The 26,959-nt window shown below is 37.4% G+C and overlaps 1 protein-coding gene across 1 annotated transcript; it reads left to right on the top strand.

The window, feature by feature from the left end:
- Positions 1-1,503: 1,503 nt before the first annotated feature.
- LOC127415178 (rho guanine nucleotide exchange factor 16-like) lies at positions 1,504-26,937 on the top strand. Its single transcript, XM_051653801.1, has 15 exons — positions 1,504-1,648; positions 2,909-3,493; positions 3,960-4,011; positions 6,107-6,267; positions 6,589-6,645; positions 10,380-10,540; positions 19,735-19,887; positions 19,997-20,126; positions 20,948-21,022; positions 21,560-21,652; positions 24,234-24,388; positions 24,613-24,762; positions 25,208-25,275; positions 25,518-25,619; positions 26,587-26,937. Exons 2-15 carry the CDS (start codon positions 2,996-2,998, stop codon positions 26,724-26,726), a joined length of 1,995 nt encoding a protein of 664 aa, XP_051509761.1. The 5' UTR covers positions 1,504-1,648; positions 2,909-2,995; the 3' UTR covers positions 26,727-26,937.
- Positions 26,938-26,959: the final 22 nt, after the last annotated feature.

Below are 26,959 nucleotides of genomic sequence, written 5' to 3'. Positions count from 1 at the left end.
TTGGCAATAATCACTGATAATCTTACAATTTCTCTCTTTCATTTGAATACAAGTGCTCCGTCTCCGGCTAAATAGATTCTGATATACATTTCTCTCTTACACTCTCTAGTACACTCTTCAATGGTTTGTATTATCTTATAGAATTTAATAATATTTAGAATTATGATAATACTAATAATACCTGGATGTTTTGTTCCAAGACATAAATTACACAGCATACCTCGAACGAAAATGTCGACGCCGCCGTGTTTTTAAAAATGTATATTGCTAGCAAGTTGATAAGGACTACAACTTCCACAAGCATGTGAGTGAACGTACTAGACGAAACGAAAAACGGTTGTAGTCCTTTTCTAGTAACTTGTTTGCAGCATGGCGGCTTCAACATGATCCCATTTATTTTGGAACTGCCACTTTGTTAAAACAAATTTGGAACGATGTCTCTCAGTTTGTTTGTAGGAAAACGAATTATACAATCTCCCTTGAAGAAAACGATGTATTACTTAATTTTCACCACAGTAACAAAGATGTCAAATTTTCTTTTATAACAAATTTCTTATTTATGGCAGATACTTTATACATAAGATGAAATGGTCGGAAAATAAACCCAACTTCAATGTATTTCTGATAGAATTGCAGTGTTATAAGATGATAAAATGTATTTTATATATATATATATATATATATATATATATATATATATATATATATATATATATATATTTTAGGTTTTTTTGTTTTTTTTCACATAAATTATTTTTGTCTTATAAGCCCTGTTTTTCTTTTTTCCTTCTTTTTTTGTTTTTTTCGAAATGTCTGTATTATATATATTTTTTTAAATCACATTTGAGGTATGACTGTGTGTAATTCATGTTGTAGATCAAAATGCATCTTCAAGTTATGTTTACCATAGACCTAATTATACTCATAAATCCAAAACTTCCATCATAAAAACCAGTAGGAAAATCCCGAGGTAACCCGAACATCTCTATAAAAAGACAATTAAAAGTTATGGTCAGGCAGTACAAAAGCAGCTCACGAATATTAATTAAGTTTCGTGACGTACGCCAAGTAGGTCAAACTGATTTGCTGACAGGGATGCGTTGGTAAGTAAGTTTTAAATTGATTGTTTATTATAGTATTTTAAAATATGAAATGTAAACTTTAGTCTATTATATTAGTATGATATCCCATCCATTCCTTTTGAACAAGCGCCAGAAAAGTGTAACTAATGGGCGGGGCTTAGGGAAGGTTTAATTTCGCCCTGCTGCATCATTTTACCAGCAGCAGATGGCGCCAAATTACTTTTAAAATGCACGAGCTACGGTAAATCAGTAGATTAAAAGGAAAGTAAACGTTAATAAAACACTGTCATCTCTTTTGTCCTGCCACATATACAGTAATGAATGTCTTTGGCGTGTTCATAACTTGCTAGATGTGATATGCGAGAAAACAATTATAACCGCAGTCGTCGATGGGCGTGGCTTGGCTCACCTGGAGTGACGTATTGCACTCAGATGTGAATGTGAATGTGAATGTGAATGTACAGAGGTGGCGGGGGTGAAGGAATCTGTTCACATTTTCAACATCAATACAGTCAAATGTGACATCTGGACCCTTTCAGAATCAAAGTGTGTGTGATATTATCCGGGTGAGTCTCTTCAGAATGTATGTATGACCTTTAAACGGACTGAAAAAGAACTTGTTTTGATAAGTAGTCAATCTGGGTGTGAAGTGAAGTTGCAGTGAATCGTTTATCAAGGTGACTTCGATCAGTTACTTGTTAAAATCTTCCTGCTGTGTCTATATGGTGTAAATCAAACGGTTTGTTCCACGAGATTGTGTTTATTTCACCTCTACAACTTATTTGTCAAGAAAACATTTATACTACCGTATTAATAGTTTAGCAGTGTCCTCTTGGACTCGTTCACATTTTATTTAGTATTGCAGGATTAACTTTCATATACAGTCAATGTGCTATGAATAGTGACCGAAAGTTGTCGTAAGCTCAAGGCAGGCTACTTTTGTAATGCTATGAGGAACACATTTATTTATTTATTTATTTATTTGTATTTTTTTTTTGTGTGTTTTTTTTTTTTTTTTTTTTTTTTTTTTTTGGTGTGTGTGTGTGTGTGTGTGCGCGTGTGTGTGCGCGCGCGCGCGCGCGCGTGTAAAGTCTGTTACACTGTTATTTTGACACACCTACATGAATTCTAAAGAAACTCCCTTTTCCCATTTGTTTGGAGTAATTATGTTAAGTATACATGACTTGTGTGAGGTTTAAGTGTTTCACGTTATTTAGTACACTTGTGTCTGTAGATCAAGGGGCATTCAACAAAGATCTCAGACAAGCTTCCTGGAAAATTAAAACCGTGTAGTAATGATGGTGGAAGTGTCATGCTTTGATGATGGATGGAGCTACATGCAGGAAAATTTGGTGGAAAATAATTTGCAATACAATTAAAATACATCGCTTTATGCTTATAAATTATATTTTGTCCCTATTTTAGGACCATTAAAGTTTTTTGCATTGTGACATTATTTTCATGTCATTTCATGGACTTGTTTTTATGAGGTTCAACTCAAAGCATAAACGCTGGGTGGTAAGCAATAAATCGGTGAGGTAAGCAAGAGCGACATCATAATGTATTTTCCTTAGACTTCGTGGACTACTTTGTGTTTAGAGGCAAAAATTCCAAGGCTTGTGAGTAGTTTTTATAGGCATAGTAAATGCGGCAAACACTTGATTCCAGTTATCATTGTTAACTAAAACTGTTCAGAATGCAAATCTTCCAATTAATCAGATTTTCTCCAGAAAACAAGAAGGTTTGTGACAATGACAAAGCTTTACAGTATATTTTTAATCACTCCAACATGCTGTCCCTTCACCCATCTCTGTTGTAATCTATAGGATAGTGCAGAGGTTTGCTGGGAACCCCAGGCAGATATTCCTCAAGTGACAAACCCCTTCAACCAGCCCAACCAGAAACCAGGTGCCATGTCTCACAGAAGGTCTGACGGCTCCATGAATGACCAATCTCTCCTGCTTCCGGAGAGCCGTTTCTGCTCCGTCCTTCAGCTGGACCAGCCGTCGGGACGTTCAGCTTCGAGCATCGACCTGTCCAGAGTGGACTCGCCTGAGGATGAGAAGAGAATTGTGGTTCTCAGCACCCAGAGTGAAGCAGCTCGTAAGCGGGGTACTCAACAGCTCATACCCAAGAACCTGGCAGTGACCAGCCGGCCGAAAAACCGATATCACACTACTGTGGTGACCCTGCCAGTCCCCCTGCAGCCCTCAGATATCTGCTGGGAGGACTATGACAGTGATGGAGTGGATGGGTTTTCGCTGAGGAGGAACCGCAGGAATAAATCGTATCGCGCTGCCGTCACCAGCCTAAATATTGACGCATTGTCAAGTGAAGTTTCAGAAAATCTGATGCCAGTTAGTGAAGAGAAGGTGGTGAGCCCAAAACAAGCAAACAAATCCAGACACAAGGCAAGTGTTGGCTCTAACATTACAGCTTTTAATGGTTTAGGACCCTATGAAATCAAAATAAAGGTTTTGTGGCTTTTAGTACATGTCTGATAGCTTTAAGGCCATCTATATGCTAGGGCACTCCTAAATAAAATTAGCTTTTAAAAATGTACAACCTTCTTTTCTGGTAAAACAGACCAAATATATTGACAACTCATCTTGCACTACACATAATTTTTGTCCAATCAAATGCTTTGTAGAAAGAGAATGTCCCCTCCCTGTAGCATCTTTGCTATTTTAAAATGGGATATTTGTTGGCATGAAGACAAACTATCAAAAGAGAATTTTCAGGGGATACCTAATTGCATCCATTCTTATCTCAAAAGTCTCAACACTCAACAACACAGCATACAGAGATAAAGTGCAAATTCACTCCATGTCTCTGTCTCTCTTTATATTTGTTGTTGTTGTTGTTTTTTTCCCACAGAGAACATTGGGCAGAATAAGGAACAGGAAGCATGCAGGATCATTTAAAGATGGTTTGTTACTTAATCTTTTTATTTATCTTACGTGTCCTAATATACCTAAAAGCACAACTTCTAACTGCTTATAGAGATGCATAAGATAAAATGCTTCACTGCAAGAGTCCTAATAACATCAAGCTATTTTAACATTACATTTTTCAATAGATTTGAAATGAAAAGTTATGTATGTCTGAAATTTTCTAGAGAGGGGATTGCATATAAAAGAATCTGAGACTGATTGATTAATTAATCAACCGGTATTTAACGATTTTGAGATTATCCACATTGGTTGATAACTCTTCCTTCATTAAAAGAAGTGTTAGGGGCCGTTCACACAACGCTAGATGAAGCACAACAAATGTGGCTGCAACTAGGTGTAGGTGTCTTTAAGAAAAATATTTGTACTTGACACGGCATCTTAAAAACGCTGCACTCATAAAAATGCAGCGAGACATGCTGCATGGTCAAATAGGTCTTGAACAGCCCCTTAATATTTGTTTTACCAATTAAAGGGATAGTTCACCCAAAAATGAAAATTCTCATTATTTTCTCACCCTCATGCCATCCCAGATGTTTATGACATTCTTTCTTCTGCAGAACACAAACAAAAAAAGATTTTTAGAAGAATATCTCAGCTCTGTAGGTCCATACAATGCAAGTGAATGGTGACCAGACCTTTCAAGCTCCAGAAGCATGTAAAGGCAGAATTAAAGTAATCCATATGGCTCCAGTGGTTAAATCTATGTCTTCAGAAGGGATCTGATAAGTATGTATGAGAAACAGATCAATATTTAAGTCCTTTTTTTTTTTTTAAACTATAAAGCTCCACTTTCTGAAAGTAAAAGTGGAGATTTATAGTAAAAAGGACTGAAATATTGATTTGCTTCTCACCCAAAGTGATTGCATTGCTTCAGAAGACATATATTAAACCACTGGAGTCGTATGGATTACTTGTATGCTGCCTATATGTGATTTTTGGAGCATTAAAGGTCTGGTCACCATTCACTTGTCTTGTGAATCATTTTTAGGTAAACTGTCCCTTTAATTGATATCAATAGTTGCTTTTTGGAACTGTCATTATCTGCAAATCTTTGCCGATAGTTGCCGATATATTATTTTTTTTTTTTTTCATTCCTCCATGTTCCATTGTGGCTGGCGCTGGAGGATTCTTCTTTTAGAACAGCTTGGTTCTGCAGTATTACAGCAGTCTCGAGGTGAAATAAACACAATCTCGTGGAAATTTGCTGTATCTAAATCTTTATTTACTGACAGTGTTCATCTATATTTTTATCCTTACGTCAAAGCATATTTTTTTATTTTGATTAGATAATCAAGTGTTCTAAATTGAAAAGAAGGCATGCAAAAAGAAAAATGCGACTAAATAGAAACGTGCCGCATCATGTCTCAAAAATTAATATCTTGTGAGTAATAATGACCCTTATTCCTCATTAAACCTCATCGGTTGAAATAAATATAATATACAAAACCCTTCATCTGGTGAATATTTAGGATATAAAAAGCTTAATTTGGTAAATACTTAAATATAGTTTATTGTAAAGGAGCCAAGTCTCCATCATTTCAATATAAGAGTCCCTTTTGTGTTTTGGGCTTGTTTGTAGTTAAAAGTCCCATGTAATGCACCACATCTTTTTTTCTTTTTCTTTTCTGGTTATTATTGAGCTTTTGGTTGAACAGTAAACTGCATCTTGGATTTTATTCATTTTGGACTCTTGTTGCCTCTTTGTCTGTACCTGTTATGGTAACAGAAGAATTGATTTTAAAAACTGTTGGGTGGATAATCGTTTATCGGCCTTTTCCACCACCTTAGTTATTGATATCCACAAAATTCATTATCTGTTGACCTCTACTTTCAGTGAATTGTAAAATTTGCGTAAAATAAGTGTTCGTTTTGTTTTATACTGTATATATAGGAATTTTATTGGCCTTCAGCTGCTGTTTTCTCTCTAAATATTGGTATCGGTTGTTAAAAAACAACCACTATCTGAGATCTAATGAAATATTTTGACTCTATACCTGCTTTTGAGTAATTTCATGATGTAGACCCAGTGTCGTGCTCCAAAGTCTTGTGTCGTACATCATCTCTATCCAGAGCCACAGTTCTACCAGGAGATCAAGGAGCGAGGTCTGAACTCCAGTAACCTGAGCACAGAGGAGGACGAGTTTGCACCGACTGAAACCCCTGAGATAGACCAGGGCATTGTGGTGAAGAACTACAGGGCAGCGTACATGACGTGGAGTCAACTTCCACAGGCGAGCTGCTGTTGAACACTAACTCACTGTAGATCAAGGCTCAGTTGAAACTGTTTTAAAGAGATAACAACTTGTGGTTGTTTTCAGATGCCATGATTTTTTTCCTGTAAACATATTCAAACTTGAAACACCTTCACATTTAAATTCCAGCAAGGAATTGCTTTATTGTTTTTGCTACTTTTGACCTTAATCTAAATAGTATGATGGTACTGAGTGTAAAAAGAAATTAAGCACATATTTGTAATGGAGTGTTTGTCCTGGTTACATACTAGTTCTTAAGTATCTCTTTGACTGTTATATTATATTTCATTCTTTACTCAGGTGAAGGAAATGGGCATTTTGGACATCATCTCCCCTGAAGAACGCAAAAGACAAGAAGTGAGTCTATTCATTGGTTTATTTGTAATAGTGGTATATTTGAGTATGTCTCATTTTAACATCACTAACCAAACATGTTTTCTATTCATGATCACATTACATCTACAATATATAGATGTTTCTTCAACTTAAGGCACTTTCAGCAAGTAAAATCCAGGAAAATAGGTTTTTAACGGTTTTTTAAATAAAATAGCAGATGCCTTTGTCTTGCTGAGGCTTATTTCAAAGCTAACTAGTAATACCAATTGACATTTTAAAAACACATCCACACGTGAAAGCTAGAGCTTGAAACAACACTTAATGCTCAAGCAAGCCTAATTTTAACTGCAGCATGACTGTTTTGTGAAATGAACATTAACCGAACAGACATTCAAATATCATAATTTTTCATATGAATCTACCAAGGAGGTCTATAATACCTGGAAAAATCTATCTAATAATATTTGCGATTTAAATGTTGCTTGCAATAAATTTCATTTCATCAGGGTACACAGTTACGCTGCGTTCCATTCAAATCGGATGTGAGATATTCCTACTTAATATCTCTGACCATAAATGCATTCTATTCCCCGATATTCGTAAGATGACGTTTAAGGAAACAAAACTGCAATGCTCCCATTAGCTTAGCAGGGGTTTGACTCTCATTAGAGATGTCTCCTAACAACCCAACTGATAAACAATGCTGCAGCGCTAGCATTTGTGCTTCAGGTGCATGATTATCAAAAGAGATTATAATGTTTTATTCAACTGTTTCTGCAGGCGTTTGTTAAACAAGCTTTAATATCATGTAATGTGGAAACAAACTCATTTATTGATATTGCATAATAAAGTGAATGTTTATCACTTACTTTGTATATCTCCCTGAGTGGCGACATGCTTTCTGTGACATCATGCCCCTGCATCTCGGTGAAATCAGAGTTGAGAATTTCTGCACGAGCTTACAAGTTGTAATTCTGACCTAAATATGCATTCCATTGCACTTTTCCTAGTAGGAAGATGTAAAATCTGACTTTCCGAATTGAATGGAATGCAGCACTACTTTCCAAAGCTTGATCCAACACTGAATGCTCAAGCAGCCTAATTTACACTTAGAAAACTCCTGATGTTGCTATAACAATGCAAAAAGCACTTATCAATTTGCTTGAAGTGAAAATCAGTCCTCCTTTCCTGTTTAATAAATTAAGCAATCACACGGTCATGCAGAACATCTCGTGTTTTTAAATCCATAAGGATCGCTTTCTCAACGGCAATACCAGAAGTGATGACAGCAGACTCGTCAGACAGATCTCGCACTCTTCGCTTTCAAATTACATACATCACTTGATTGCATTACTCAAAGCCAGCTAGAAGGCCTCGACCGGGACATATCCTAAAAATCACACCCACCAAGAACAAATAAATCAATCTGATTGGCTGATGAATCTGACAATCTGACTTTAGTTGCCCATTCATTTGCACTGTTGAGGGATTCTGTGGAAATTCTGAAGGCCTGAGGGGGTGGAGCTCAAACTCACACGCTGCTTTGGGCATGTGATTTGTGAAAAACTGTGTGACAACTCTTTCTCTATTTGTTTGATTAATTAAGAGTGGAAAGCGATTAAAAATGCATAGGCAAAAAGGTGATTGAGAATGAAAGGATGAAAAATATTTATTTGGCATGTTAGGCCAGCAGAGAAGGCTTTGCTGGCCCTGAGAATTCGCCACTGGTCAATAGGAAATATCAATTTTAGACTCCCAAACATTCCTTTTGCAAATATAATAGAATAGAAGAACAGGGAGCCCTGCAACAAATGGTATGGCCCACACAGAGCCCCACCACTGAACATGGAGTCAGTCTGGGATTACATAAAGAGGTAGAAGCAATTGAAACAGCATAAATAGAAGAACTGTGGCGAATTCTCCAAGAAGCTTGGAACAACCTATCTGCCAACAACCAAGAAAAACTGTGTCCAGGAGTACCTAGGAGAATTGGTGCTGTTTTGAAGGCAAAGGTGGTCACATTAAATCTTTTTTATGTTTACTGGACTTTGCATAATGTTAATTGGTCAATAAAACAATTTATCATACATCCTCACTATGCAACATTTTCCCCAAGTGCCTATAACGTTTTCACAGTACTTTATAGTGGCCCCAAAAAGTATTTGGATGCTTAAGTCACCCTTAAATGCATAAATGTCTTTGCAAGAACAGTTCAGTATCAACTGAAGTGGCATTTATTGAAAAAAATCAATAGGACATGCACACTTTTCAAGCAAAACATTTCACAAAAAGAAGTTTGTTAGGTTAGAAATGATAGAACCATAGATATATTGTTCAAAATTAAGACAAAGTATTTGGATACTTTCTGGTTGACAAATGTTAGTTGAAAAATGTCAATAGTTAATGTGTGTGGTTACTCTGCTAGGACACCTGTGTAACTTGAGAGAAACTTGACATCATACATCCACTGAAAAGCACTGTGACACCAGTAATTGCAAAAAAGTCTTGAAGAATGAAGTGTTGAGAAAAGCAATGGCATTGTTTGTTTGCAGAATGTTGTAATAATGCAATGACATTCAGACATTAAGTGTGACTTAAGTGTCCATGTACTTTTTGGGGCTGCTATATATACAGAATGTCAGACTGACAGTAGGAAGTAATGTTCTGTCATTCGTGTAATCATCAGAGGGCTGTAACTTTTGTACAAGTGCAGTCACACAGCTGTGTAAACACTAAAGTCCACCTTGTGCACTCTCCACACAGACACACCCAGACATCTGACTCCTACCTGCTCATTTGTTCCACCTGCTGATATAAATGAGGCTATATTGTGGTTTTTAATAGAAAATCCATTCATTCAAAAAGCTTTTTAGGCATGTTTGTGCCAGCAACTGTAACAACCTGATTTACTCATGCTTACTTGTCTTTTCAGGATAGAAAAATTGAAACACAGATACTGTATGTTATATTACATTATATGATATTATATTATATGCACTTAATATTTGTACAACTATTATAATAATATCTTACTATTATATGTAAGTATTTAATACATTTTATTATGTTCCTTGGGATTTGGAGTCCACCCTCAAGTCTCAGTTATTTTCTGATCTCTAGATATGGCTTGGGTCTCTCACTCACTGTAAGTCTATGGATGTTTTTCACCCATTTTATTGTCCACCATGCTAAAATTGACAGTCTGTTCTATTAACAATGTGATAGCACACCTCTTTTCAACAAGCCACATGATTTGAAAGTATAATTCATGGTAAGAGTTACATGCAGACTAGATTTGTTCAGATAACTAACACTAAGTATAAGTACATTAATTGTTATGCCTGTCTTAGTACTTATAAACTGCACTTAAGCGCATTCTACAAAAAGTTACTGATCTTGCATTAGGTTCTTCAGAGTGTATTGGTGTGTGATTCCATTAAAGCATTAGTACACAGATTCATTTCTAAAAAACTATAAAAGGTTCTCTTAATAGCTATCAGGTTCACAGATCACCTCTACGTAGAATTGAATCTGAAAGCCCTAAAGCCCAGCTTATTATGCGCGTACCACGATTTTGCGGATTTAAATGGCGTAAAAATGCACAGTTGGCAAGACTGTGCCAACAGTTTTTTTTATTTATTTTCTTTTATAAAAGGAAACATTTTGAGGACAGGTCTTTTTATCTGTGTTAAATGTATGTATGTTTACAACTGCTTCATCACTGCCCTACAAATCAACTCTCTGTATTTGTGCAGGCCATCTTTGAAATCATCACGTCAGAATATTCTTACCAGCACAGTCTGAGCATCCTGGTGAGTCATTTTAAAGACAGTGCGGCTTTGAGGAAGACCATGAATGCAACTGAACACCATCACCTCTTCTCCAACATATCTGTCATCCTGGACGTCAGCAAACGGTACTAAACTTACATCTACTGAAGTTCTTAAATTTGAATGTTGATAATGATTTGATGGCTAATGGTTGACTGATCAATTAGCTATACTCATGCTGATATCACAGTAAACGGGTGATACCGATAATCTTAAAATGATCTCCTAACCCTCTACTAACTAACTAGCTAACCAACAGACCAACCATGAGTGGTGCTAGGGCTGGGCTACCGGGGCTTAAGCCCCAAATGTAGTGATGTCGGATGTACCAGTGCTTCAGTATAAAGTTGATACTAAAAGGTGTCATATTTTAATATAAATTAATATATATGAGGGCTGGGAAATTTAACAGGTTAATTAACTTCACTGATGTTTTTCCCCACTTCCTGTGGCTAAAATGGGCATATATAAATTGTCAGGTGGTACACGCACAAATGGACTGCACATCCTAGCACAGAAACTGATTTTGTGGAGCAGTGCATGCTTAAGCCCAAAGTATACTTCAGTCAGATGCAAACGCTGAGCATATGCGTACAGTACTCGTGACGCAAATCTCATCATCAGCAGAGTGCTAGAGCACTGAACGCGCACAGCACGATATTTCTAACAGCATGTCTTTGAACACGCGTAATGTGCATGCGCCTGGAGTTATTTACACCAATTAATTGGTCCACAAGGGGGCAACACTCATATTTGAGCCATTGCTGTCACGAAGAAGCACTAGAAGATGTATTCGCCACTAAACATCAGGAGATGAAGGTTAAAAACAACCACAGTGAATGTGCAGGTCAAGAGGTCTGGAGGTGCCTAAATTTGTACAACTCGAGTCTGAAGGAATATAAAGACATCTTTATGGGTCTAAACTGCTGAAGAGAAATAGTCCAGAGTCTCATAGCCGTCGTAGTGTGTATGCGCATGTGTACCGACTGCCTGTGTATGCGCACAAAGTTATATGGAGTATACTTTGAGAGGCTTGCGTTCGACTGTATGCAGATGCCGAGCGTTTGCGTCAAATTGGAAGTATACCTAGGGTTTTATTCATTACACGCAACGCATGTCCCGGGCATAAAAAACATGGGAACGAATTTACTGTATGGAAAATGGGGACTTCACCTGCAAGCGGTGAACCTGGTGTGAGAGAGATACGGGCAAGCTGCTGTATCTCTTCGCATCACCCAAAAACACTCACTCATCTGAATATTTTCATTGTAATTTTTTTTCAAACGTTTGTTGTAGTGTATCATGTTCCATGATTTATTGCGATTAATCACAGAAAAATGTGATTGATTAAATAAAAATGTTTAATCGATTCATAGCTATAGCTAATATAAATTAATGATACCTGTCTTTCTACTGTATCGATAACACCAAATACAGACTCAATTCAGTACACATGCTGTCTTGTTGGCAGCTGCTTTCCAGCACTCATGTATGTGTGCGCATGCAAGTAGAGCGCTTGCCACACATGATTGTGGTGTGTGTCTGGTCAACATTCCTGTCTTGGTGAGACATAAGAAACTGTGTTAACTTGGTCCAACTAGTTGCAGTAGGCAGGGGTTTAACTGGGGCGGAACATTCCTGAATGGCGTTCCGACACCTCTTGTTTCCAAAAAGAAAAAAAGAAACAACAGTCTGTGACATGTCAGAACCTGTTCTGCTATATTTGCCCCGAGCGGCACTGTTTTAAGTGTACAAGCGCTCTGCCTTGCTCCATTGCCTGCTTCAAGCAGTTAAGACAGTGGGAAGAAATGTGTGAAACTGATCATAGAACCGCTCCTGCAACCAACCAATAACTAACCAACCCACCAATAACTAGCCAACCAACCACTAACAAGCTAACCAACCAACAATGAATAACTAGGTAACCAACCAACCACTAATTAACTAGCTAACCAAATACTAACTAAATTATCAACTAACAACCAGCCAAACCACTAATTAACTAGCTAACCAAAGAAAAACCACTAACTAGCTAACCAACCACTTACTAAATTACCAACTAACAACCAACCACTAACTAGCTAACTAACCAACCACAAAAAAAACAACATATTAACTAGCTAACTGATGAACAACCACCAACCAACCAACCACCCAGTTAGCCAACCAACCAACCAACAGCCTGCGGGCCACGTGTTGAGTAGCGCTGACCTAAACCATGCTTAATAACGTCTACGGTATCACTAGTTGGGAGGCCACTCACTGCACGTCCATGCTGGAGAGTCCATTAGTTGGGAGGATTTTAGGTAATCTATAGCTTCATAATTTGTTTATATAGAGTACATCCACCCACTTATTTACTAGCTAACTAAAGAACAACCGCCAACTAGCTAACAAACCACTAAATAACTAACAAACCAACCGACCACTAACTAAATTGCTAACCATCTAAACCAGGGCTATTCAACTTCAGGAAGGTCAGGGGCCGCAAAGCTGGATCCCTGTACACTCGAGGGACGCACTCTTAATTTTTATGAATACTTATACAGTTGAAGTTCAGAAGCTAATTTTTTAACCACTCCACAGATTTCATATTAGCAAACTATAGTTTTGGCAAGTCGTTTTTAGGACATCTACTTTGTGCATGACATGAGCAATATTTCCTGAGATCTCTGTGAGATGATATTCTTCTCACCACAATTGTACAGAGCAGTTATCTGAGTTACCGTAGACTTTGTCAGTTCAAACCAGTCTGGCCATTCTCTGTTGACCTCTCTTATCAACAAGGCATTTCCATCTGCAGAACTGCACGTCACTGGATGTTTTTTGTTTTTGGCACCGTTCTGAGTAAATTCTAGAAACTGTTGTGTGTGAAAATCCCAGGAGATCAGCAGTTACAGAAATACTCAAACCAGCCCGTCTGACACCAACAATCATCCATGCGATGATCTAATCAGCCAATCGTGTGGCAGCAGTGCAGTGCATAAAATCATGCAGATACGGGTCAGGAGCTTCAGTTAATGTTCACATCAACCATCAGAATAGGGAAAAAAGAGATCTCAGTGATTTGGAGCGTGGCATGATTGTTGGTGCCAGACGGGCTGGTTTGTGTATTTCTGTAACTGCTGATCTCCTGGGATTTTCACATACAACAGTTTCTAGAATTTACTCAGAATGGTGCCAAAAACAAAAATCATCCAGTGAGCGGCAGTTCTGTGGACTGAAATGTCTTGTTGATGAAAGAGGTCAACAGAGAATGGCCAGACTGGTTCAAACTGACAAAGTCTACAGTAACTCGAATAACCACTCTGTACAATTGTGGTGAGAAGATTAGCATCTCAGAATGCTATTCTGAGATGCGGGTTGGCACTGTTTTGGCGGCACGAGGGGGACCTACACAGTATTAGGCAGGTGGTTTTAATGTTGTGGCTGATTGATGTATATACACAGTGTGTATATATATATATATATATATATATATATATATATATATATATATATATATATATATATATATATATATATAATCTCCACTTTCACTTTCAGATGTGAAAGTGAAACTAAACAGGCACCACATATGATTTACAGATGTGAAAGTGGAGATTTATAGTAAAAATGGACTTAAATATTGATCTGTTTCTCACCCACACCTAACATATAACTTATGAAGAAAGATTTGACCACTGGGGTTTAATGGATACTTTTATGCTGCCTCCATGTGCTTTTTAGGTTCTGGCCACCATTCACTTGCATTGTATGGACCTACAGAGCTGAAATATTCTTTTAAATATTAATTGTGTTCTGCAGAAGAAAGTCATACACATCTGGGATGGCATGAGTGTGAGGAAATGAGAGTTTTTATTTTATTTTTGGGTCAAATATCCCTTTTAATAATTATTTTGAACATAAGGGGTGTAACAGATGTAGATCAGTTCTGTTGTCACCGTGATTGTCAACTAACAAACACCATGAGTGTTCAACATCACATGCACCAGAGATGTGTTACAAACAAGAGTGATATATCCAAAATTAGCACCAAAAGTCCTTCAGTGACAAGTCATAAAGATTTGCTCACCCCCCTTACTGTTTTGCACTGAAGTAGATCACTAAAAAGCATTTGCATGAAGGTGTCTCAATGCCGTCTTTGCAGGAAAAACTGTCATGACGAGTGCATCTATGATGAGCTATTCAAGAGACAGGACAGATTTGCACCGTGTGGAGTCTCTCAAGGGTGATTGCGAGAGTGGATGTTTGATTGACAGACCATGCGTGAGCGCACATACTGTGTATGAATGCGCGCAGACCGACCGCTGCTCTCTTAACCTCAGCCATGCTGCAGTATTATTTGTTGTTGTTCTTTTATTTATTTGTAACATCCTCTTGCAGTTGAATTCCCTCTCTAACGTGATTCAGCAGTGTAGAGGACTAGCGTAAATCCTCAAAATGGACACCTCACAATTCATACAGATTTAATAGGATGCTGATAAATATATTTCTGATGATGATATCATAACGCGGGCCGCAAAAGATCGCTCGATGCTTTCCTAAGAATACATCTGTACTAGTCTGTGTCTTCTTTTTGTGAGATGTCCTCACAAGCACTGCCATCATGTTAAACACATGATTTCTGTCTTTAATCTCAGAGACTGAGTGCACATCTTAATAGTATCTCTACACAGAGAATAAAGAGTGCAGTGTTTTGGTAAGAAGCATGTATTATTTGTTTCTTCCCACTTTAGGAGAGCATATTTGAATAATTATTTTATATGTACCAAAGCAAATGCATTTGTTTCAGAGAAACTGAGTAAATAAGTCTTTGATTGACCATGACGTCTGTAATTACATGATTACTGTGTTCTACTGTATCTTTAATGGCAGATTTACTGGTTTAGCACCTTTCTGAGCTAGTTTTATTTGGGTAATTCCAAGAGCTGGATGCAGGATTGTGATCATGAATGACAGGTTTCCAGCAGGCATGACTACAGTATCTGCAGTGCTGGACATGTTCAAACATGCTGGTTGAACTGGTTGAGCAGCCTGCTGCTGCTGCCGCCTGGATTCATGTTTCTCAAAAAGGGGTCTTTCACACATTTACAATGAAACTTTAGACCTATTTCCCAGAAACTGTGTATGCATGAATCTGCTGTATTCAAAAGCACTGAATGGGTTTGCACCAATATATGTTAAAGTGAACCTGTAGTGTCAAGTATGCAGTTTGGCTTTGTTTATGAAACGCACACTCTAAATGAGCCGGATTGTGGGAGTGAGTGCGTTCAGTCTGGGAGTTGCCGTCAGGCCTGGGAAGCAACACTGTTTGAAAAGGTCCTTATGGAGAAATACTATCCCACATATAGCTTAGGGTAAAACAAAATGTTGCATTGCCTTAATGGTATTTGCCCAAAAAAGCAATACATTTGTCTTTTTTTTTTTTTTTTTTTTTGTCTATCAACATCAATATTTTAGGTTAATGTATACAAATGTGTATATCTTAGGTCCTGTAACTGGTCAACAAGTTTTCCACCATGTTTTTATAACTTTTTTGCCCTCAAAGATATTGCGATATGACAGATTAATTTTAATGAAATGAAAGTGCAAATATTCCATGTAGTGTCTGGCTGCAAACCCGAAAACGTAGGCAGCTGACTTGCTCCCTAATCAGTTAATGGCTTTACCAACAGCATTTTTGAATGAAAGGAACTCTTAATGAAACTGGTCTCAGAACAGTTTGAAAAAAACTACCTCCGTGTAGAGCCTCCGAAGGCAGCATTTTCCAGTTTTCGGACACAGCCTCTCAATTAATACGAGCTCATAAAAGTTGAGCGTGCATAATAATGTACTTTTATTGTAAAATGCTGGACAGAGTGTCCACAAACAACAACACAAACAGGATGGGGGTGGGGGGCAGCAGAGAGTCACATCACATGATGATTTTGTGCCCCCTGCTGGTGTGGTACTTGTCAGATGCTTTACAAACTGGTTTAAAAAAAATTTAAAAAATCAACAGTTTCTTTGAAAGTTCCAAACAACCTAACTTTATTGAGAAAATGTGGAAACAAAATTTTAACACATTTCTCAAAATGCGGCATGATGTTTCCAGAATGTAAAAAAACACTTTCTTAAATATTGGTAGGAATGTGATGTCACCAGTTATGTACAATAAGTATGTCTGCTTTGTTATTGCCAAATCTCGAGCACTTAAACTTTAACAGGTGGCGGTGTTCCTTCTGTGCTACCTGCCAGTCGTACCACTGTGTGGTAGTGGGTCAAATGTCCAATCAAGGAAATTATGAATGTGTTGAAGCACGATGATTTATCTTGTGATGACTATTTGTAGTAATTAAAATATATAGTTATATCAAAATTGTCATTAAAAATATATTGTTGTATCACAATTGTTATAGTAGTAGTAAATTGTTGTTTAAAAAATATATTTTTAAAAAAGTAATAATTTAAAAAAATAACAATTTCGACCACACTGTGTGATACATTTTAAAGAGGTCACGACATACTCTTTTTCTTTATTTATATTTTATTTTTTTATTTTTTTTTATTCTTTTTATTTTATTTTATTTTTTATTTTATTATCTTCCCCGAGGTCCACTTATAATTTTAGTTTAGTTTTTTTGCACCAAAACAGCCATAATTTAGTTATATATAATAATTTTCCACCTTGTCTCTGGTCCTCTGTCTGAAACACACTTTTTTTTTTTTTTTTTTTTTTTTTTAAAAAGATGTCTGGCCCTTTAAGACTTCAATGTAAACGGCCACTGTTGTGATTGGCTAACACTGTGCAGCCCTTCCAATGCAGCTATATTTGAAATGCAATCCAAAGAAAATGAACAAACTCCACACTGCACTTCGAGGTTAACACATAACATACACCCAACACATTTCATCTGAATATATTAAACTGTTCACTCAAGCAGCACCACAAAATATTAATATGAAATATTCATGGATAAAATTGTTTACTTAAGAATTTGGAGTCCAATAATGTTTTAACTGCCCCATCCTTCAATAACAGTTCCTTTGCAAAGCATGAATCATGTTGTTACTGTAATACAATCCATGATGTCAGGTGCTTCAACAGGCCAAAGCAGAGATGCTGGTCTTCACATCTCCCATCTTCCATGTTTGTTTACACACAGGACTTCATGCGTTCCACCCAGTCAGTGGCAGCAGCAGAATGAGACGCATTTTTTAAAGTTGCACTTGTACCGCTCTTAAAACGCGGCGCACATCGCTGGAAATGCATCAAAACAATTGCACTCGTTTGACGTCTTTGTTTTGATACACTCGTTTGATGTCTTTGATTGTTTTGATGTGTTTCCGGCGATGTGCGGTACATGTCTGAGGACATGTGCTAAATGTCATCAATTTCCTCTTGTCAACAGCAAATAAAAATATTTACTTCAATAAGTAACTGACAGATGAAGGATGTACTACCCATTTTGTTCACTAGATGGAGCAGCATCCAAGAAATTCCATTAAATCCTCTGACTTTGAGTTATTGCTCTTGTAATGTAATATCTGTGCAGTAAAAATAGCAACAGCTATCCAACAAATGAAGAGCCCTATGAAATCTAAGTTTTTCCTTAATTGTCCAGCAATCCAAAATCTATTCTTCTTCTATTCCTCCTACGTAAAACTCCATGATACCCCCAGTGTACTTCAGCACATATACAGACATGAAGGACAGTAGTTGATATTTTATATTGGTGTGTATAAATGAGGGTATTGTATAGTGTATGTGCATGTGCTTTTCCCTTTTCCTACTGTACTCCCAGAAATGTTGCATTCTTTCCGCTGTGTTGGCTTGTTGATATAATGTATGGCTTCATCCAATGACATTAGTTATCAGACTGTTCACGCACATGTGCACTCTTCAAAAACCTGGAAGAATGCAGCTTATGCGTTTACATGGCCACATAAGCCGCATTGTCCAGGAGAAACCTGTGTGTGTTTAACCGATTTCTCCTAATCCCTTAAAAGGTGCAAAGAAAACAGCATTTTCATTGACATGACATTTCAGAATGCCGCTTTCTGCAGATACCCTGGAATAAACCGTTTTCTTAAGTGCATTTAAACGTGGTCACTGACCAATCGCAATCAAGTTTTCCAGAGTACTATACACCAATCAGCCACAACATTAAAACCACCTGCCTAATATTGTGTAGGTCCTCCTCGCCAAAACAGCGCCAACCCGCATCTCAGAATAGCATTCTGAGATGATATTCTTCTCACCACAATTGTACAGAGCAGTTATCTGAGTTACCGTAGACTTTGTCAGTTCAAACCAGTCTGGCCGTTCTCTGTTGACCTCTCTCATCAACAAGGCATTTCCATCCACAGAACTGCCCCTCACTGGATGTTTTTTGTTTTTGGCACCATTCAGAGTAAATTCTAGAGACTGTTGTGTGTGAAAATCCCAGGAGATCAGCAGTTACAGAAATACTCAAACCAGCCCGTCTGGCACCAACAATCATCCATGCGATCATCTAATCAGCCAATCATGTGGCAGCAGTGCAGTGCATAAAATCATGCAGATATGGGTCAGGAGCTTCAGTTAATGTTCACATCAACCATCAGAATGGGGAAAAATTTGATCTCAGTGATTTGGTCCGTGGCATGATTGTTGGTGTCAGATGGGCTGGTTTGAGTATTTGTGTAACTGCTGATCTCCTGGGATTTTCACATACAACAGTTTCTAGAATTTACTCTGAATGGTGCCAAAAACAAAAAACATCCAGTAAGCGGCAGTTCTGCAGATGGAAACGCCTTGTGGATGAGAGAGGTCAACAGAGAATGGCCAGACTGGTTTGAACTGACAAAGTCTACGGTAACTCAGATAACTGCTCTGTACAATTGTGGTGAGAAGAATAGCATCTCAGAATGCTATTCTGAGATACGGGTTGGCGCTGTTTTGGTGGCACGAGGGGGGCCTATACAATATTAAACAGGTGGTTTTAATGTTGTGGCTGATCAGTGTTTAATTATGGGTAATACCACGTACATTGATTCGTTATTATTGTTTTTTAAATAATCCAGACTATGATTAAACAATAATATGTGGGGGTTTTTATGTTGGCAAAAATAAGGTCTTCATGGGCTATTGACATTAAAACAGGATGTCGTTTTCCATTGCCTATCTGTAAAGAAATTGAAACCCATCTTGTGACTCTTTCAATAACAATTTTATATTTTAATTTTATTTTTTGAATGTTGAATTGCTCTGATGTAATTTACAACACTCTTATATACTCTATCTGATCTTTTGTAGGTTTTTCGAGGATCTTGAAAAGCGTCACCACAGACACCCTGTAATCCTGGACATCAGTGATATAGTGCAGACTTATTCTACTCAACACTTTGAGCCGTACATCATCTACTGCTCCAATGAGACCTTCCAGCAGAGAACACTACAGAAACTACTGTAAGCACCAGAACTAGCCCAATTCAGATAGATCACTGCCAGAATGCATAAACGCATAAATGATAATTAGGTTAATAGGAATTCAGTGTGCTGTGTGATGTGTGTTTAGTGCGAGTAACACTGTGTTTCGTGAGACGTTGAAGCAGATAGAAAGCAGTGAAGAGTGTGGTGGTCTGCCCATGATCTCCTTCCTCATCTTACCCATGCAGAGAGTTACTCGTCTGCCTCTTCTTATGGATGTAAGCTACACATTCTTTCCTTACGAAGAGCTATATTTTGAACTTTTATTACCTCTATGGCAAGAGTACCCAGTCCTACTCCTGAAGATCTGCCTTCATGCTTGAGTTCAGTTTCAACCCAGCTGTTAATCAATTTTGATATTTCTTTCACTGTTTTTCACTTCTGGACAAACACAGGAAGCTATTTTGGAGTGCTTGGTCAGGTTGGGTAGCTCATGCATGCAACACGAGCAGAAATTTTTCTTAAAATCATTCTAGCGTAAATTGTCATGTTCGATTCAATATGGCCGTTTTAAAAAGAATGATTTTGTGAATAATTTGCATAAATTATTTCTGCTTATGTTCCATGAATGAGGCCTAGGTGTGTAAGTGATGCTTCATCTGTGTTTAGAGACACTTTGCATACACAATTAACTGTACAGTCAACATTCACAGTGAAAACATTATTGGGTGTGTTTTCAACTTCTGGCTCTTTCATGTGTCAAGGGATTGATTTCTATTTAAACGTACAGATTTCAATATCATATTGAAACTCTGTAACTTTTTTTTACCAGGCCTTCATGATTTATTTTTGGTACTTTTCAAATGCCTTATGTATAGATTTAACCGTTTTAGTCTCGTCCCAGACCCAGACTTTCAATATTAAACTATTCAAATCCAGTATAAAAATACAACTTATTGCGCATTTAAAACTATGAAAATCTAAACAAAGAGATAAACAAACCATTTCAAATATATATTGTGTGAAAATGCTATGAAGCAGTAAGTTGTGTATCGTGAGTTATGTTAACTTGTCCTTGTTTCTGCATATCTGTACACAGACTGTCTGTCAGAAGACCCCAAAAGAGACAGCTGAATACTTTGCTGCCTGGTGGGCTTTAAAAGCGATCAGTAAGGTACAGTTCTGCACATGCACCGCATCATCACTTAATTGCACATCAGTTAGGGATGTGCAGAACAACCCACCAACCATTCAGTTTGGAAAATGTGTAGTCTAAAATGAATGGGATTTCTAAAATAAAAGCCAAAGTAAAAAAATCTAGATACTTTTTAAATGTTGATATAAAGTTGACCTCACTAATCAACTAGACATTCGACAACCATCCTGTCCCATCTCTACTACAGCACAAAGGCAAAGAGTTTTCAAAGAGACTAGTATAATATAGTAAGGAAAGCCACACTTCTGTTCTACTTTATGGCTTAAACAATTTGTATAGACAACACACTTGGAAATGCAAAGCTCTAGTCCTGTCTAAAAAACACACAAAAATGCACATCAGTTACAGTTTTCCTCGACAAGTATTACAGTACATTTGACTGTTTCTCAGAAATGCATTGAGGTATTGTATGTCTCATGTACTGCAGTTTAAAACACTTTTCACAGCTGATCTAGGCCAATTTCAGATTATAACTGAATGTTTTTCTCGTGTCAGTTGGTGAAAAGCTGTAATGATGGAGCGCGGAGGATGGAGAGAACAGAGCAGATGTACACCATCCAGAAACAGATGGAGTTTGGCAAAATCAAGGTACATGTTTGCAGGCGTCTGATGAAGGGCTTCATCTTACGACTGAAATTTCCAACTAGGGCTGGGTAATCACAATCTTCATTTGAACTACCCAATATCAATTCTTAAAATCCCCAAATCAATCTTTTACTCTGTACGCAAACTTCTTGCTATGTGACTTAAAATTAGACTAGCTTCCGGCTGGTAATTTTTCAGATTTCACTCACCAGTGGTTGAGTAGTATAGTAGGGGAGAGTGTTTTTATATGAACTGCAGCAGTGCTCAATATATCATAACATTAATAAGACGTACAAACTATCAATTTATAAATCAAACTCACTCAGACAGACGACAATTTCTTTTCCATGCATCATTTTTTATTTTATCCATGTATGTGGTTACAGACGAATCATATAGAACAGTAAAATCGCTCACAGAAACGTCTCTTCTGTATTTCCTGCACTTGACTCCATTATCTGGGAGACGGGTGATGTGAGCTTCACTCACAGTCTTCACTCCTATTGGTTGTTGCTCCCGAAAGTCGCTCCTCGTTTGCATAAAGTTAAACTTTTCTGAACTTTATCGTGTCGCTTGCCACACCCACACCTAGTTGCCAGAGGTCGCTGTCGCTCTTGTCACTGGCCAGCTCTCATTGACAATGAATGAGGTCGTTTTTTCGCTGGAAGTCGCTGCATGTGTGTACAGGGCTTAGCCCTGTATTAGAGTATGCAACTTTTTATTTTTTTTTTTTTTTTTGGCCATGCAGTGTAGATATGAAATAATTAGGGCTGTGTTGACATGGTATGCCGATTAATTTACCTAATTAATTGCAATTAATCGCATACATAAATATTTGCTTAAAAAGCCCCTCAAATAGCAATTATTCAATATTTAATGATTAATAATTATAGTTATATTTAAATTATATATATATATAAAATAAAATGCATTACATTATTTAGGCACACAAGTTAAGCATTAAAAAAGACAATTCAAAAAAAGTTGCTTTAGAATACAATATGTTGTTTATTTTCATATTATTGAACATAAGCCTATCATTGATCTACAGTCCATAATCCATTTCGCAACTGAATTCATCAATCAGTCTGAGATTTATTATAAGTGCTTGTCTAAGGACGCATCAATGTACATCTGCATTAGGCGGGCACCTTTGGACCATCTCTGTTGTGTCGCATCATAAACGTACCATTTTTAGGTCATTGTGTCAACTTAAACGAAGTTTGAAACTTAGAAAAACATGCCTTGAGATCTTGCAGATTTGCGCTCCATCAAGCTGTGTTTGTACGCAAGAACGTGTTCTCATCTTGTGTTTTCGGTGAGTGTGGTTTGTTCTCTGTCTGTATAACCTGCGTGTTGCCTATACATCGAGTTTTGCTTACTGCCCCCAGGAGAAAACAGGTGGTACTCCAAGCTTAAATTGCTCAGATATAAGGAATATTCCTTATTATGGTCCGGGGACATGATTTATTGCATTAATTTTTGTAATGCGTTAATTAGGTGCGATTAATTACACTAGAAAATAACGCGTTAAAAAAATGTACGCAAGTAATTATGTCCCCAAACTGTAATAAGGAATATTCCTTATATCTGAGCAATTTAAGCTTGGAGTACCACCTGTTTTCTCCAGGGGGCAGTAAGCAAAACTCGATGTATCTGCAAGATCTCAAGGCATGTTTTTCTAAGTTTCAAACTTCGTTTAAGTTGACACAATGACCTAAAATTGGTACGTTTATGATGCGACACAACAGAGATGGTCCAAAGGTGCCCGCCTAATGCAGATGTACATTGATGCGTCCTTAGACAAGCACTTATAATAAATCTCAGACTGATTGATGAATTCAGTTGCGAAATGGATTATGGACTGTAGATCAATGATAGGCTTATGTTCAATAATATGAAAATAAACAACATATTGTATTCTAAAGCTGAGCAATTAAATCAACAGCCCTAGAAATAATCAAAAAAGTATGATTTATGGAAGTGCAAAAAAAAACTGAAACATACACCATGATGGATTCTTCCAGGTGGCAAATAATTTCCACCTGCAAAGGTAAATGTGACAGCGCCTAAGACCATAAATGTGTTTTAAGAATGTAAGAATGTAAAGAGAATGTAGAGTTGATTTTGATTTCATGTTGACTTTTTAAACATCAAGCTGAAATGTGTAACTTTTTCATTCAAAAGAATTTCTCCAATCCCAGCTTAATTTGTAGAGACATCTGTAAGTAAGCCATTTATATGTTCATTTTCTCAAACTCGGTGTTCTGAAAATTACTGTTTGTTTTGAGCGACCCGCCCAGCCTGACACAACAATATTGACCCAAACGATCACGGGAGTTGGGTGCGGGACTTTTTGTTTGTTCGATCAACAGCAGAAGGGGGTTTATATGGAAAACTTATTGAAAATCATTTTATTTTGGCAGTTCTGTTAGTTGGCGCCTGTGATGCAGAAATTACACACTTCAGCTGTAATATACTTGTAATACCTGCTATACTATGTTTGTTTTTTAATATATAATATTTCAGTGTTTTGAAACGGTTACAGTTGTATCTCTAACACCTTGTGTCTGTATATTTTTAGCCTTTTCCACTAGTGTCGTCATCTCGCTGGCTGAGGAAGAGTGGAGAGCTGGCCGTGTACACTGAGGATCTCAGTATCTTTCGGAAGGCTTTCAGCTACAAGAGCTACTACCTGTTCCTCTTCAATGATGTGCTCATTGTCACCAAGAAAAAGAGGTCAGACAAGTGATGCTCATTTATAACAACATTCAGTGTAGAACCATGGACTCGCAGCTAATGAACCTGAAAACTCATTGCTGCATCACTCCATTTAATGGGAAATGGCTCTCGTAAAGTTATGTTCCTTTTGTCATTTTACATAACGGATCCATTTATTGGTTGTCATACCAATTACATTAGAAGCTGCCTGTAAAACTCAGTAACATGCTGTGTTTATTTAGTGAGGAGACTTATGTGGTGTTGGACTACGCCACTGTGGAAAACGTGGAGGTGGAGGAGGAGATGACTGACTCTAAACTCAATCTGAAGCTGGTGATGAATCCCAACAGCGATGGCCGCGCTGAACAGATGATGCTCGTTGCGGAATGCAAGTAAGTTGGAAATACCTGTTTATCATCAGAAGGTTAAAGTTGCTAATCACAGTCAAAGGAATGCTCTAGGTTCAATCTTTTTTGAGGTGGAACAAGTTTTCTAGGTAGACTAACTTCAAGTTATGTTATCCTTACAAGTACTATGCAAACGTGCCCAGCTTTACCAGTTACGTGGTCATGACACTGCAAGGATTGGTTATAACTTGACACTGACAGGGTCCGTAAGCAATTCTGTCGCTCTAGTCTAATGATAAGTATAATGTCAAAGTCTGGTGACTATGTATTTTATGTTTATTACCTGTTGCCCTGTGTACTTAATTGCAAATGCCTTACTGTAAAAACAAATCAAAATTATTTATTACCGTCTTGCAATTCAATGAAAGTGAATGTCTCCTTTTGTGTTCAATGGAGTTATTAAATTAGATTTCTCTGAAATGTTTTGTAGGCTGGACAGAGCCCGTTGGGTTGCAGCTCTTCACGATCTCAAACAAAACAACAGAATCACCGATGATGGTAAGTCTGATTCAGTGTTACACTAAAAACAAGCAAACATCCTTAAATGTAATTTAAAACATTCCTTTCAGTTTGAGAATAATTCTAAGGTAATTTATCATCAAAATCAGAACTGTGTTTTGTGTATATTTCCATTTCTGTCTGGGAGTCAATCCCCCACTTCTCTGCTTTAGCTTAGAGCTGTTGTGATGTATTTTAAAGAATCAAATAATTAACACTTCATTTTTGTTTGGTGGTGGAAGACTTGCCTCAGTATGAAGCTACTAAAGCTTACATGCCAAAAGCACCAGATGAGCTGAGCTTGCAGCAGGCAGAGGTGGTCATTGTCCTACAGGAAGTGGAAGGTAAGCATCAAGGCTCTTTTTCAGATTTAATACCCTCCACAAGCCCATGAATAAACCAAACCAGACCATTTAATTCTCCTCATCCCAATAATGCTCATTCATGTCATGTGGTAATTAATTATGTCCTAGGACTCAAGACGACCCTCGAAACAAAACAGATCCGTGCACTAAGGTTTTCAAATTAAAAAGGAAATGTAAATATTTTTTGAATTTAAAGGGTTCACCCAAAAATGAAAATTCTCTCATCATTTACTCACCCTCATGCCATCCCAGGTGTGTATGACTTTCTTCTGCTGAACACAAAGATTTTTAAAAGAATATTTCAGCTCCTTAGGTCACAATGCAAGTGAACAGTGACCAGACATTTCAAGCTCCAAAAATCATATAAAGGAAACATAAAAGTAATCCATGTCTTCAGAAGAGATATGGAAAGTGTGGATGAGAAACAGATCAAAATTTAAGTCCTCTTTTTATTCTAAATCTCTACTAAATCTTTTTGTTTTCTGCTGAAGAAAGTCATACACATCTGGGATGGAATGAGGGTGAGTAAATGAGAATTTTTATTTTTGGGGTGAACTATTCCTTTAAGATAAAAATGCACATTCAAATGCTAAAACTGTGCATTTTAGATGTTTGCCAAACACTGATGGTGACTGAGTTGAGGTTTTTGGCCATTAGTACTGTACATAACTGTAATTAATGAAAAATACTCTGGTACTGCCAGTATTTTGAAACGTAAGTACCGCTGTTGTACTTGGCACTGGTATACTGTACAAAGTTAAAATAGATCTATTGAAATATTTTTCGCTGCCTGTTAATTGGCTAAATATTTAGATTTGATCATAACCATTCAAGTCACAACTGTCAAGTGGGATAAGTCAAGAGCTTTCATAAATTTCATCATGACGTGAATGTACTGATCACAGACTTTGTCACCTACTAGTGATTGGCTCTCTGTGTGTTGCAGGTTGGTGTCATGGAGAGCGAATGAGAGACGGGGAGAGAGGCTGGTTTCCTGCAAACTGTGCCACTCAGATCACCAACCGAACTGCCATGGAGAACAACATACAGCGTATGGAGCGACTCCGCAAGGAGACTGATGTTTGATCGAACTCTCAAACTACACCACTGAAGGACAAAAGTTTACAGCCAGACACTCCAAAGGATATTTACTCAGTTGTGTTATTCCAAACACATTTGACTTTCATTCTGTGAAACACAAAATATGCTAGCCTCAGTCATCATTTTTATTGTATGGATCATTCTGACTAACATCTCTCCTCTTGAAGGGGAGTAAATGACAGTTGTCTTTTAGGATAAACTCTCCCTTTTAAAGTACA

The sequence above is a fragment of the Myxocyprinus asiaticus genome, chromosome 24 (assembly GCF_019703515.2).
Source record: "Myxocyprinus asiaticus isolate MX2 ecotype Aquarium Trade chromosome 24, UBuf_Myxa_2, whole genome shotgun sequence".
NCBI lineage: Eukaryota > Metazoa > Chordata > Actinopteri > Cypriniformes > Catostomidae > Myxocyprinus > Myxocyprinus asiaticus.
This window is presented reverse-complemented; position numbering and strand designations above follow the sequence as displayed.

Bases quoted from the DNA above. Each gene is read 5' to 3' on its own strand.
- LOC127415178 (XM_051653801.1), top strand. From the start codon at position 2,996: ATGTCTCACAGAAGGTCTGACGGCTCCATGAATGACCAATCTCTCCTG. The intron at 20,127-20,947 runs GTAAGCTACACA...ATCTGTACACAG, and splicing joins GTCTGCCTCTTCTTATGGAT to ACTGTCTGTCAGAAGACCCC. The intron at 21,023-21,559 runs GTACAGTTCTGC...TTCTCGTGTCAG, and splicing joins CTTTAAAAGCGATCAGTAAG to TTGGTGAAAAGCTGTAATGA.